At 47.9% G+C, this 13636-nt stretch overlaps 1 protein-coding gene across 1 annotated transcript in view; it reads right to left on the bottom strand.

The window, feature by feature from the left end:
* The window catches only part of GREB1 (growth regulating estrogen receptor binding 1), a 141586-nt gene that overhangs the window by 53005 nt on the left and 74945 nt on the right, over positions 1-13636 (bottom strand). The window contains exons 3-6 of the mRNA XM_063078617.1: positions 12355-12474; positions 10764-10940; positions 2065-2247; positions 666-809 (exon numbers count right to left, since the gene is read on the bottom strand). Coding sequence (XP_062934687.1) covers positions 666-809; positions 2065-2247; positions 10764-10940; positions 12355-12474 — 624 coding nt within the window. The remainder of the gene's footprint in view (positions 1-665; positions 810-2064; positions 2248-10763; positions 10941-12354; positions 12475-13636) is intronic.

Here is a 13636-nt window from a genome sequence, read left to right as displayed (position 1 = left end):
CTCAGGGCCAATGCGCCTCCACAGACCCTCTGGGTGGGAGGAATGAAAACCACCACCAACCTTCCAGAGTCCTTGAGAGGGCTAGTATCTACTGCAATAACAACTATCATGCTTAGCAGGCCTGCTCAGCATGGCCAAATACCAGGCATGGGAATCAGAAGCAGCGGGTGTAGAGTCTTGCCTCTGTCTCCTCTTGCCCGTGAAGTCCTCAGCAAGCACTCAGCCTCCATGGGCCTCCACTTCCCCGTGAAGATAGTGGAGAAACCTAAGGCAGCCCGCATGGTGTATACGTGGAGCTGGGCCCACTGAGCACACGCTGAAGGGCAGCAGGCTCGTTCTCTCTGTCCCTTCCACGATCCCCTTCAAACACTGACTTAGTGTCTGTTGTGTAGTAAGTCCTATACTACAAACGGGGGGTTGCAGCGGGATCCCACAGTCAAGGGGATCACGTTATGTGTCAAACAGGGATGCAGAAAAGCTTTCCAAATGGAAAGCACAGCATTCTTTGTTGAAAACGAAACCAAATTCAAGACGAAATGTGAAGCAGTAGCAGAAAAAGACAACACAGCATGCCCTTTATTTTGGAGACTGTATCATCAACCAGACGTGCTGGAGACACGCCAGCTCTGGGGTGCAGCACCCCTGGTGCTTCTCTGTCACCTCACCTGCCTGCTGGGCTCCCATCAGAAGGCCAGGGTTCGTCGCAGGCACAGGCTCACTGGGGATGGCCGCCGGGGGTCCCAAGCTCTCCAGGGACGGAAAGAGGGGACTGGAAGAAGCACCGGGGGACGCTTGCCGGCCTCTGAACTCTAAGGGGCAAGATGCACATGTGACAACCAAGTCGCTCCTCTCCACTGTTACAAAACCATTTCCTGGACTAGAACTTGTCCTACAGGAGCATGAGATGTGCAGACAACCATAAAAGGTACCACCACCACACGAGTCTTTGCTTGTGTGTGGCCAGGGCGGGAGAGCTACTACCCTCCGCCCCAGATCCACGCCAAGGGGCAGCTCTGATTGTTGGGGGTGGAGCAACAGTGAGCAGTGGGTAGAAAGAGAAAGTCACATTGTACAAACAAGTCACCAGTCACTGCTCTTAGAACCCAAGGAAAGCACAGCTCATTCCTAGAAGGAACAACTGATACCTTCCTGCATTCTGTAAGTCCTGCTTGGTTCTTACATCTACTGCATTCTTGTAAGTCCTCATATCAAACTGATGAGGTGCCTGGCACATAGTACGAGCTCAGGAAACACTGACTAAAGGAAGAGAAGAAGAGGGAAGGAGGAGTAGGACGGGAGAGGGAGGGAGGAATGCCCAGAGACATCCACTCCTGAAGCCTCTTTCTTCTACCCACAGAGCCTGCCTGTGAGATTCCAGAAGACCAGACATGAGCATACATGACAAGGGAGGGACAAAGGGACAGCCCTTCTTGCCACCTCACTGAAGAGTCCCTTCCAGGACTTGCTACCCCCAACCCAGGCAGAAAATCTGCATCCATAGCTGATTATGGCCGTAATAGAGACAGGGGAGACAAGCAAGGGCCGGAGTGGAGCCAAGCCACCTCTTCAAGGACAGTGGTGGAAGCTGGTCTTTCTGGTCACAGTTAACAGTCTCTAAATCAAGGTTTCTCAGCCTTGGCACCACTAACATTTTGCACAATTCAGGATTCTTTGTGCTGGGGGCTGTCCTGTGCACTGCAGGATGTTTAGCAGCAGCCCTGGCCCCTGCCCCTACAGGCCAGTAGCACCCTCGTCATGATGATCAAAAATGTCCCCAGAAATTGCCAAATGTTCCCTGGGGACAAAAATCACCCTAGTGATTCTGTGCCCCAAATACTTGCCACAAGGGGACAGAGCACAATGTGGCCCTCTGTCAACTTTGAAATGTTCCATAGAATTGGTCACTATAAACTACTTAGGCACCTGCAATGCAAAGAAGTGTGCTCAGTTTCACATGCCTGGCCCTTGTCTGCGATCCATGTGCTACAGAATGGTCTGTCACAGTGGCCCACTGAGGGAACAATCCCAGCATCCGCACAACCCCTCCAGAGCCAAAGTCCTCACCTGAGCCTTTCCAACAAATCAAAGGTCCTTTGGTTAGAGTTCCTTGTGCATTACGGACCAGGTAATACTTCAAGTGTTTCTGCTTCTTGGGCTGGGTGCTCAGTTTCAGATTTATATGATTGGAGAATTCTGTGAAGTAACAGAAGCCTTTCTTTCCACAGCCAACACAATTCCCAGAGAAACCTAGAGAAGAAAACAAACCATAAACATCTCCAACTCACCTCTAAAATCCATTCCAAGTAATAAATAGTTCTCTGAAACTCTGAACATTCATGTCCAGTACCACCAACCAGAAAATTCTGCAAGGCAACGGTCCTCATCATCTTAGACTATTCCAGGGGTCAAGACAGTCTCAACTCAAACAGGAGAAGGACCAAGAAGACTTAGTCATAGAGATGGGCCCAGGCCCCAAGATTGGAAGATTTAACCTGCTCAGGGGCATACTCAACCATCTATATATAAAGCAAACTTGCAGGACAAGAGCTATCCTATTCAACTGTCCACACTGATCAAGTACCCATAATGATTTGATAGGCTCCCATTTCTTTTGGCATGGCCAGTTATGGAATCTCAGAGCAACAAGACCAGTGAGGCTGGCTACACTGGAATCCAAAATTCCATCCTGGAGTCAAGCTGATTCCGTGAGTTGCTGAAAAGACAACAAGAGTGCTCCACAATGCATGCCAGGACACGGGCAAGTGAATTCTGTGGTTCATCAGCCAGCGGGCTGGAGATAACTCTGCTGGAATGTGGCTGTCTCAGGGTCTGCATCCTCCTGCCCAAGGCTGGACTGGGCCTTTCTGAGAGCTGATGGAGGCTTCCAACAGCCGTGAGGCTCTGGGAAGGCTACACATGCAGTGGCAATGACAAAACCCCCTCACATGAACTATTAAAATCCAGAGAATGTGCTTGAAAAGACCTTTATAACTTGTAAAGCCTATTTGAACTATACTCATTAGAAGCGGTGGTTAATACAAAAGAAACGTGGGTACCTTCTCTATCTGGCCACTGTTCTCATTTAAACTGTCTCAAGAAGACCTTGCTTCACCCACTGGTATGTCTGGTTTCTACAGGTCCAAGGTCCTTTGGCAGGAGAGACCCTGAACTGAGACTAATTTATTTTATCATATTCTCTGGCTGACAAGTCTACAAAGGTCACTTTGGGCTCTGTGCATGAGCCCTGCTCTTGGATACAGTATCCCTGAGGTCTCTAACTGTTGTTCAAAATAACTCCAGTTAGTGAAGGTTAAAAATATCTCCCCAGAAGAATAAGACACTACATTATTGAAGCCTATTGGAGTCTCTGCTCTATTTTATTCTTAGGAAAGCTAATATTCCTTAGAAGGCCTTAGAAATAAACACAAATCTCTTGTCCTTGCCATAGGACAGTTACAGGGTAATTTAACCTTTCACAATCCTGTTCCCTCTTTATCAGCACAAATACATATGGTACCAAAGAAATGCCAAATGCTGTCCTCTGTATTTACTTGTTTCTTATGGGACAGGCAGGCACTACCATGCACAGAGAGTCAGGGACATTCATTGTTCTCCACACAGGCCCCTCGGCTTCATTGACACAACAGTCAATCCAAGAGCAAACCTTCCTTTTGTGAAACCAGAGAGCTTAACTGCGCAGAGTCACAGATATAGAACGTGTGGCATTCGATTGCAGCATGAGAATGAAGTGCAGACCTGCCAGCACAGCATCCGAGGCCACCCCAACACTCCAGACCTCATCTCCAGCTGCTCTTCCTGTCCCTCACTCTGACTGGCCCACTTCCCAGCTGGACTACCCTGCCTCTCACGCCCAGCCATTCCCAGGCTCACCTTTTCCTCCGTACACCCCACCTGCACGTGTCCACATCCAGCTGTCACTCGATGCCTGCTCCAATGCTCACTCTTCCAGAGCCTTCCCTGATCCAAAGAGCCAGCTCACACTTCTCTCCAGGCTCCTACACTCCTTATATTACTCAGGTGGCCCTTGAACTTCGTGTTCAGTGTTAGTTATTGAAATTCATGTATTTTCCCCCATAATTAGCCCTATCCTTCCAAAGGGCTAAGCTCATGGTGCAACCGCACATTCGAGTGACATTTGTGTACATAGGGTCCAGAATGACACCCAGCACATGGAGGGCAGTTGGTAAATATCAGGAGGGAGGAAGAAGAGAAGAAACAGGATAACTACAGGTGGGAACATTTCAGGGTTTCTGCATACAGTCCAAAGTAATAACCTAATGATTTTATTTATTCATTCATCTCCACCCTATAACCCTGAGGTAAACACAGCTCAACTGCCATCTAAGAATCAGGCCCTGAGAAACCTTCAGAGCTCCCTGGAAGGGATTCTAAGCCTAAGTGTAGGAAAGATGGTGAACAGAACTGCAACACCAAGGATGCTAAGAGCAATTTGCTAAGACCAGTGCCACCATCCCTTTCCAGAAACAGCTAAACAGATTACAGACATTTGTCCCGAGAGAAATGTGGGCTGGAGACCATCACTCTGTTTTGGAAGCTATGTTCAGCAGGAACAGGAACCACAGACAATAAGGACCTCCTCTTTGTCATTCAGAAATGAAAGCAGACACCCTCAGTCTTGCTGGCACAGTAAACATTCAGGGAGCCAACGAGCAAACTGCATTGCTGCTTTGACAAACACTTTCTGATCAGGAGATGCAGCTACTCTTCTGAGAGGTGATTCTGGAGAGATGGGCCTCAGGGGCCAACTGAGAAAACCAGGTGGCTTCTCAACCAGCCCCGGAAGACAGGGGATATGGTTTAAAGCACCCCAGCTAACCATTTGAGGTAATTCTAACTCTTCAAGAAATTGTTTGAAAGACAATAAGTTTTCACAAAAAAGAGTAAAATAATGAGCCACTCTCTTCAGAAATCTACATTAGGACTTGGAAGTCTATAAAAATCTCTTTAGATGGGCCTAGAAAGCCTGGGATCCAGCCTGAAACCTCAAATTCCCACCGGACACAGATATCCAGAGTTGAGACAAATTACTCCTTCACTGTACTGCACCACAGGAAATAGTCCATAAAGATGAATCTCATGACCACACATAGCTGCACCATGTGATTCTGCTGCAGGCATAGGTGAGCGGCTGCTGATAGCATCTGCTTAACAAGCACATCCGAATGGACACCTGCAGGTGCTAGCCACCAGCCAGGCTCCTCTTCTGTCCACTCCCTCCCTCCTCTGCAATGCAGCGTGGACAAACTCAGAAGTCAGAGGGGCCTGGGTGCAAATCCTGACTCACGAGTTATGTGACTTTGGGCAGGTTGGTAATAGCCCTGAGCTGTGCTTTCCTCATCTGTAAGAAAGATGACAACAGCCAGCATTCACTGCACGCCTAGCACATGCCAGGCACTGCATCAAGCACTTTGCATTATAAACGTTCCCATTTAAACCTCATGGAGCCCTACAAAACAATCTGTGGCAGTATCCCTAGTTGACAGATGAGCAGATCGAGGCAGAGAGAGAGGAAATAACTCATCCTTGGGTACAGGGTGGGAAGTGTTGGAGGTGGGATTTGAACCACTCTGATAAGCCATCACCCCACAAAGTCCCTTCTGTAGGAGCACTGCGGGGGTCAAGTGCCCGCTATATCACACCACAGGTGCTGGGTGAGGCGTCCTTCCCCTTCCTCTCTCCAACAAGGCTGTTAGGGAGGAGCGTGCAGTCAGGGACTCAAGTCTGCCCACAGAAAAGCAACAACACAGCAGCTCACAGCACCCTGACACATGGGGCAACTGGCTCCATTCTCTGAGTTTCCATTTCTCAACCACAAAAGGGGAGGCTTGGACAAAATGGGCCTGTGCTTCCTCCCAGAACCAAAGTCACACGATTCTCCTGGAATCTTCCACAGGTAGCTTCCTTCGGACTCGGTGGTCTCTGAGCACACGGCTTACAGCAGGCTGGAGGCGGCCCAGGTTTATATTTGCCCCCACCCCCCAACCCTCAGGAATGGTTCTGGAAGCCCACAGGCACCTTCCCTTTCCTTCTTGAGCCACAGCCACTGCATGAGACATGAGTGGCCACCAACCAGCCCTCCAGGCCCGCCGACTCGCCCCTGTGCTTTCCCAGGACTGTGGACCCTCAGAAAGTGTCCAGGGCAGGCGGTCACTCGGCCCTGTCAATCATCCATGAAAAAAAATGCTAATCTGATGAGTATTAAGCACAAATACGTTTTGAGCAATGAAGCACTCATTTAAAGAACCAGGTGCTAGGAATTAAACCAGGTGCTCTAAGGAAGACAGAGATTAAAAAAAAAAAAGAAAAGAAAAGAAATACATGGCCCCTGACAGGAGAAAGAGACAGAGAAAACTGAACGACTCCATTATTGAGGCAATATCTATCTAACCAGAAGTACCAGGAATACCAACTGCAGTTCTTCCAATGCGGGCAGCACTTTAGAATGTGTACCCAGGCTGGCATAGCCTCAACTCAGCACTCAGATAGAACAAATAAATATCATTATCTCCCTTCACAGATGGAAAACCTGTAGCTCCAAGAGAGGAGGCACCTCCCTGCTAAGCCGGGGCTTGCTTTTCTGGTACAATGCGCTAGGGGAAGAATGCGGAAAGCAACAGGAGTAATCCAGGAAGGCAATTCCAGGAAGACGTCCCGGCAAGAAGGATTTAAATTGGGCCTTGAAGAAAAGGTAGTTCCTCAACAGTGCCTCTCTGCCCCTTTCCAGTAACAGTCCATCCTAGGTGGGCATGGGCTACACCTGGCAAGCTAAGGGCCAACCTCCCAGGCCCTAGAAACGAATGGTGACTTGGAACAACAATGGGATCATCTCTGACTCACTTCAGCTCATTAAGTGAATAAACAGAACCCAGCACTATATCTATGCTGTGATTAACAGCTTATAAAAATTACCTTCAATCCCTACCTGGATGGTGAATGGAAAAGATAATGGGCAAAATAAAACCAGATGTTCATTTTTGCGTGGTGGGATTTAGACAATTTCTCCTTTTTTAGTTTTTGGATTTCTGCTATTCCTGTCACTCCCCTATTTGTGGCAGTAAATACAGCCTAACAACAAGTGAGAAAAAAAAATAGGTCTACAGGCCTCGCCTTGATATTTTGGCCAAATCCTTACTGAAGTGTAGAAATGACATACTTGGGTCAAGAGAATGTAGGAGCCGTATCAGGATTCCAGATGGGGTGGGACCTGGGGCAGAGGTGGTGTGCACAGAGATGGGATGAACTCGGGGGCAGAAAACAGTACAATGTTGGAGGGTTTGAAACTCGTAACTGTCAGGCCAGTGCAGTTATCCGCAACCCTGCAATAAGCTTATAATTAGTTCCCCTACCTCAGTTTCTCCCTTTTTAGAAAAATCAGTTATGTGTGTGATCTCCAAGATACCTTTCTGAAACAAATTAAAACATGGTAATCACCTTAACACTCCCAATGTTTCTTAATAATACAAATTGTAAGGGAAAACTAGGGAGGAAGGACCTATAGATTAAGACTTAAGAGACATATAATCAAATGGTTTGGGAGGAGATTGTTTGGATCTTGGTTCAGATAATCCAACAGAGGGGAAAACAGAAAGGTAAAATTTGAACATACTGGGTATTTGATAATATTAAAGAACTGTTGTTAAATTTTTTAGATATGATAATGGTATCGGATTTCCAACGAAAAGCCCTTATCTTTTAGAGATATACACTGAAATATTTACAGATGAAATAACACAATGCCTGGGATTTGCTAAAGAATAATCCTGGAGGGGGAGAAGAAGTGGGAGTTATAAATAAAACAAGATTGGTGGTGAGTTGGTAAATGTCAAGACGAAGCATAGAAACACGATACTATCCCACTCTTCTCGCTAACTCTGCAGTTTGAAGATGGCTTCCTGGTTACCACAGAGGCGGGACCACAAGAGGTCCTTCTCCCAGCAGGACCACCAGCCTTGCTTCAGCCTCCGCCCTCGAGTCCAGCTCCAGCCACAGGCAGTTCTCGCCATGTCTCCTGCGTGCCCAGCTCTTTTGTACACGTGGTTCCTGCTGCCTGTGACGCCCTTCCTCATCTGGGTCCAGATTCAGGGCCACCAGTTACAGGATGGGTGACCTTGTGCAAGTCAACCTCTCCGTGCCTTCATTTCTTCATACGTGAACACTAGGTAATAGCGTACACACTGCGCTGGGCTTTTAACTAACTTAGAACATGGCAAGTGGTCAATAAACATGAGCTGCCATGAGTGGTTAGTTGCTGCTGCTGTAGTCGCCTGTTATTCTCCAACAGGCAAAAATCCACTCATTTTTCAGGGCCCAACTCACATTCCACATCCTCTGAGACAACTCTCCCATCACTGAGTCTAGGCCCTTCAGTATCCCAACACTTTAAAACTTCTGCCGTAGCATGTTGCACAAAAATCTCTAGTAAGATGTACTGACATGGTCGTTTTGTGGCCCTCCGGATGGATTCTCTGTTTACCTGTGTTTCACCAGATGGTGAGCTCCCCAGGGAAGGGCTGGGTCCGACTTGGCTTTGGGGCCCTGGGTATCACCAAATGACCAGCCTTTAGTTTGGGGTTATACATTTGGTAAATGCTTGCTGAATTATTTGCCTGCTGAATGAACAAAAGACTCATTTACTCCCATCTAAGAAGTGAACATTCTAGCAAGATATGTTTTCTTCTCTTACATCCTAGCCATCAGCCAATTTAAATGAATTACTGGCCAAAAACTGAAACACCAAGATTTTTATCTTTCAGCTTTCTCAGATAAAATTCCTCAGTTGATTCCGAGTCCCTAAAGAGAATTCCTAAAGCCTTTGCTTGCCCCCAAGGTATTTCACAGCCTCTATTTTATAGATCACTAAAAAGCGCTGAACCCGACCACTGCAGGGACGCAGAGACCCCCTTGTCCTATGCAGCCATTAGGATTAATTGCAGGAAACCCAAACAGTGTTAAGTGTGCAAGCTGAGAGCATAAAGTTATTTTAAAAGAAGAAAGCGAGGGTTATTACCAATCAGCACTTGTTACCCATTTCAGGTGGCTTTTTGGTGGGCAATTAACAAAGCTCCTACTTCCTCTGCACTCTACCACCACCCAATTAGCTGGCGCTGTCACGGGCTGGTGGCAACGGAACTGAAAGATTCTCATCTCTGCAGGTCAGAAGGCAGAACCTCCTTGACTCACTACCCTCTCAATTCCTTTACAGACACAAAGTGATGCGATTCAGCCAAATCCCCAGCTATTGCCAGATCAAACGCTAACACAGCCATCAGGCAGTCTTCTCCAGCGCATTTTTATCCTGGGCAGCCTTGGTAAGCAAATTCCATCTGAGATTGAATGATTCCATCAGCTTCTTCAGGAGAGAGAATTTTCTGGGATTATTCTTGTTTTAAAGAACTAGTTACAGTTACCAGGGACCTGCCTAAAGAGAGGTTTGGCTAAAACTGCTTCTCTTCCTCGTCACTGTCCCAGAGCTGTGCTGTCCCTCCAGTGAGCATGCCCCTGCCTGGTTTCGGATTTACACACAGACATGTCCCCTCACTGCCCTTCTGCTAGGACCCATTTCATTTTCTTTGCTGGGGCAATCCCCACTCTCTCCTCTTTCCATAAATTCTCACAATCAAACTCAATCCTACAATGAAGATTGTTCCTGAGGCTACATCTGAAAAAGATCACTACCGTTCCTTCCACCTGCCCAGTGCTCCACCAAAGGAGACACCAGGCCAGGTGAAAGGGCCAGACCCAAAGTCATTGAACAGAACAGACTGCAGCAGGGCTGACTGCATATGTGGAAATCACCCCCCCCCCCCACTTCATGTATGAGTACACCGAGGCCCAGAGGGCCATCAGAGACCAGTGGTCAGATGCAAGACTGGAACCCAGATCTCTGGGCTGTCAGTCCAAACCTCAGATCTCCCTGGATTTTGCTCCGCAACAGGGGAGTGTATGACTGGGGACCTGGCACATAGTAAGTGCTCAATAATGTCATCTGAACAAATGGGAGCCAGGTTTGGCGAGGCTCGGCCTCAACTCTCCACTGAAGTTGGGGCCCTAGAGGGTCGGCGGTTGTTCAAAAGATCAAAGGTTCCAATGGCTGGAAGGGAAAGCCACGGCTCTCCCTTCTGGACTTTGACCACAACGTTACATCATGTGGTACGGTACTTAAAGGGTAGAATTTGGACCCAGGAAGACTTGAGTTTGGATCCTGGCTCTGTCTTCTTTCCTCATGTGCCCTGGGCAAGTTTTGAACAGGTCCAAGCCCACTTGTAAAACTGGGATAATAATGACCACCTTTTGAGAGCAGATCAGTGAACCAAAGGGCAGGATGACATAAGGGCTTGGAGGTCATTCAGGACATAAACATTCCGGAACACACACTCAGCCCTGTTCTCCTGGCCTCACATCAAGAGTGCCTAAGACAGAGTTTGTAACCCACTCCTGACACAGGTAGGCACTTAGAAAGGATTGAGAAATAAATATATGAAAAAATTAATACTAAATGAAGGGCTTTCTATACAGAGGTGGTTGTGTTTCAAAATAAATCTCATTGGCATTCCAGTCTACAAAGAAACTGTCTACCAAAAAACATAAACAGGGTCGTGTGTCCCGCTGAAGAGGTCCCAAAGGTGGCCTCTCTGCCACTTCCACCACCAGCTAAGGCCTCCCCTGTCCCTGCCCCACCACATGCAGATGGAGCCGCAGAGAAGGGCAAAAGAGGAACTCACCAAGAAGAGCATTGTGGCCGTTGTCATCCGGCAGGAATCTCTTGTCAACAGCACACACCAGGAGGTGGTCTGGCAGGCTGGGGGCCTTGGCCCCCACCAGGAGAAAGCCCGCAGGAACTTCAATGGGCTCATTGCAAATGGAGACGAGGCGCAGGTCCTTCCCGACCTGGCAGAACCCTAGGAGGGGAGGACAGGGCTCACACCAGGGACCTCCCAGAGCCAGGGGTCACAGGGCAAAGAGTGGAAACGGTCTGGGTCTTATCAGGAACAACCTGTACCTCTGGGTGTGATTGGCTTCAAAATAAATGCTGACATAAAATTATAATCATAGTTGTTCATGACACTGATCACTTGTTAACTATTTGTTGATAGGTGTCATCGTATAATACACATTAATGTGCAAATGAAGCTCAACAGAAAAAAAATATTAAGGAAATTAAAATGTATGCAAGATAAGTCCATAAGTAAATGAGAGTAATCCGACATTTTTTACATGCTGCATTTTACATGGATGAGAAATAAGCAAATGTCAAGAATGAGGGGTGTCAATAAGGCTCACTTAATTCAGTGGCCTTTTTAGCACTTGGCCCCTACCCCATGAAGAGCCACTGTGTCCTGCAAGAGCAGCCCCAGTGTGGGCTGAGTCCCTCCCCTGCTGGCCATCACATTCAGGGTCCAGGCTCCCAGCTGGGCACATGGAGCCCCCACAACCAGTCTGATCACTTCTCCAAGCCCAGCCCTGCCACCTCTCAGGCCCCTACATAAAGAAACTGCTAGTAGTTCCCCAAACAGGCTACATTTTCGCCCCCTCAAAGCCTTTGCACATGCTGTTTCTTCTATCTGGGATTGCCCAGCTTCCCCCAACGCCATCACAGTCTCTCAACTCCTACTAATCCTCCAAAACCCAAATAAAGTGCCACCTCCTCCAGGTAGCCTTCCTGAAACTCCCTACCTATGTCAGAAGCCTCTCCTCTGCTCCAGTGCACCCTTTCCTCTGCTTGCCCCACCCCAGCACTTACACTGTGTGAGAAGGGTCTGCTTCCCTACCGTGCTCCCAATTAAACCAGGAGCTCTCATATTTCCAGAGTAAGAACTCAATAATTAATTACTGTTTAATTTAATCACCCCTTGACTGGTATGACAACAGGACAGATGAGCTTACTAACAGTCACTGGACTAAGCTACCACCCCACCCAGCATCTATGGGCCTCAGTTCCTCAACAGCAAAATGGGAATAACATTACTGGTTGTACAGAGTTCCTGAGATAATGCATATCTGCTCATTTAACAATAAAGTGCTGATAGATGTGCAAGACTATTCCTACTAATCAATTCTGAGTTAAATATGCTGCACAAGCAGGCCTGAGTAAGGAAAATATAGTCTAGTTTTCAAACAACCAACACAGAAAAATGGGTTTCTGGATTCCAAGCCATTCATAAAGTTGAGGCTGTCCAAAGAGTGGCCGAGAGGCTGCACGCCTGACTCAGTGTCCTGGGGCGTGGCATTTCCAAAGCTGCTGGCTTGTGGGGGCAGGCCAGGGCCCATGGGCACAGCTCACACCACAGGGGCACAGGACGGGCAGCGTCTTACCATCAGTGGTGCAGCACCCTTCAGGCAGAGGTGGCAGCTGGTAGGGATTTGGGGCACCGCTTGCTTCCAGCCTTCCTTCTCCCTCCTCCTCCTCTTCCTCATTGTCTGCTCGGCTTCCACCTAGATGTGGGAGAGAAGAGTGATGATCTGAGACAGAGCAGCTGTCCGGGCCCTGGAGGAACCTCAGGCTTAGCAAAGGCACAGGACCTATGGGACTAACCCGGAAGGAGCTCCACTCATGGTTTAGTAAGAACCCTGCAAGTCCTTGCCATTTAATAATTAATTAGTCCTCACAAACACACTGCAAGTTGGGCATTATCATCCTTCTTTACTAGAGAGAAAAGCTGAGGTTCACTCAGGTTGGACAAGGCATCCGAGGTCATGGCCCCAGCCTGGCCGCATGACTTCAAATTCAGGTTCACTTCTTTTCCATCCACTACAGCTGTGCCCACGCTAGCGGTTTAGTGTGTATATAAATGGTTGATAAGGACTGAGCACAAAGTGTGTGCATAGTAGGCATTCCAGAAATATATGTGTGGGAGCTACCATGTGTGGGAGCTACCATGTAGACAATCCTACAAATGAGGAAACTGAGGCTCAAAGAAAGCTAATGATTGGGACACAGCCATTCAACTAACTGCTAAGCAGCAGCATCGGCACGTGGAATGCAAGCTGTCAGTAGTATGACCCCTTACAGACTGCAAGAGAGCTGTTTCACTGTGTGTTATCATTTATCCCCAAAGGAAGAACATGTGTATACATTGCTAGAAATGCAAACACAACCAAATTTGTCACGCTTACACAAATAGCCGTCCCAGGACATTCTAGAACAGGGCCAGGCATGCTATGGCTTTAGAAAACTTTAAATGAAATAGTATTCCAGGAGGAATAGCAAACGTGGAACTGGCCAGGAGAGCCTGGCATTGGCCATGGAAATCCCACTCCCTGGGCATGAGTTCTATCGCTGCAGAGAAGTGAGCTTCTGGCCATCACCCCCAGGCTCTCAGCTCTTCGGAGGCAAGGTCTCTGCCCTCACTCGTCTCTGTATTCCAGGCATCTGGCAAAATGCCTCGTAGAGAGGCAGTGCTCAGGAAAGCTGCCCCGCTGCCTAAGCACACTCGGCCACACCTCATTCACCCAGCACTGACAGAGAGAGAGAGAGAGGATGACAATGTTACTGTAGTTTGGACCCTCCAACTTCTTTTAACTTAGACACTTTGGGTAAAAATCTTTCTCAATGTGTCTATCTTTAAATGTCATTCAGTCAATGACACAGATTCCC

Source organism: Cynocephalus volans, chromosome 14 (assembly GCF_027409185.1).
Source record: "Cynocephalus volans isolate mCynVol1 chromosome 14, mCynVol1.pri, whole genome shotgun sequence".
In the NCBI taxonomy this organism is placed as follows: Eukaryota; Metazoa; Chordata; class Mammalia; order Dermoptera; family Cynocephalidae; genus Cynocephalus; species Cynocephalus volans.
Note: the sequence above shows the minus strand (reverse complement) of the source record. Positions and strands in the feature narration are given on the sequence as shown.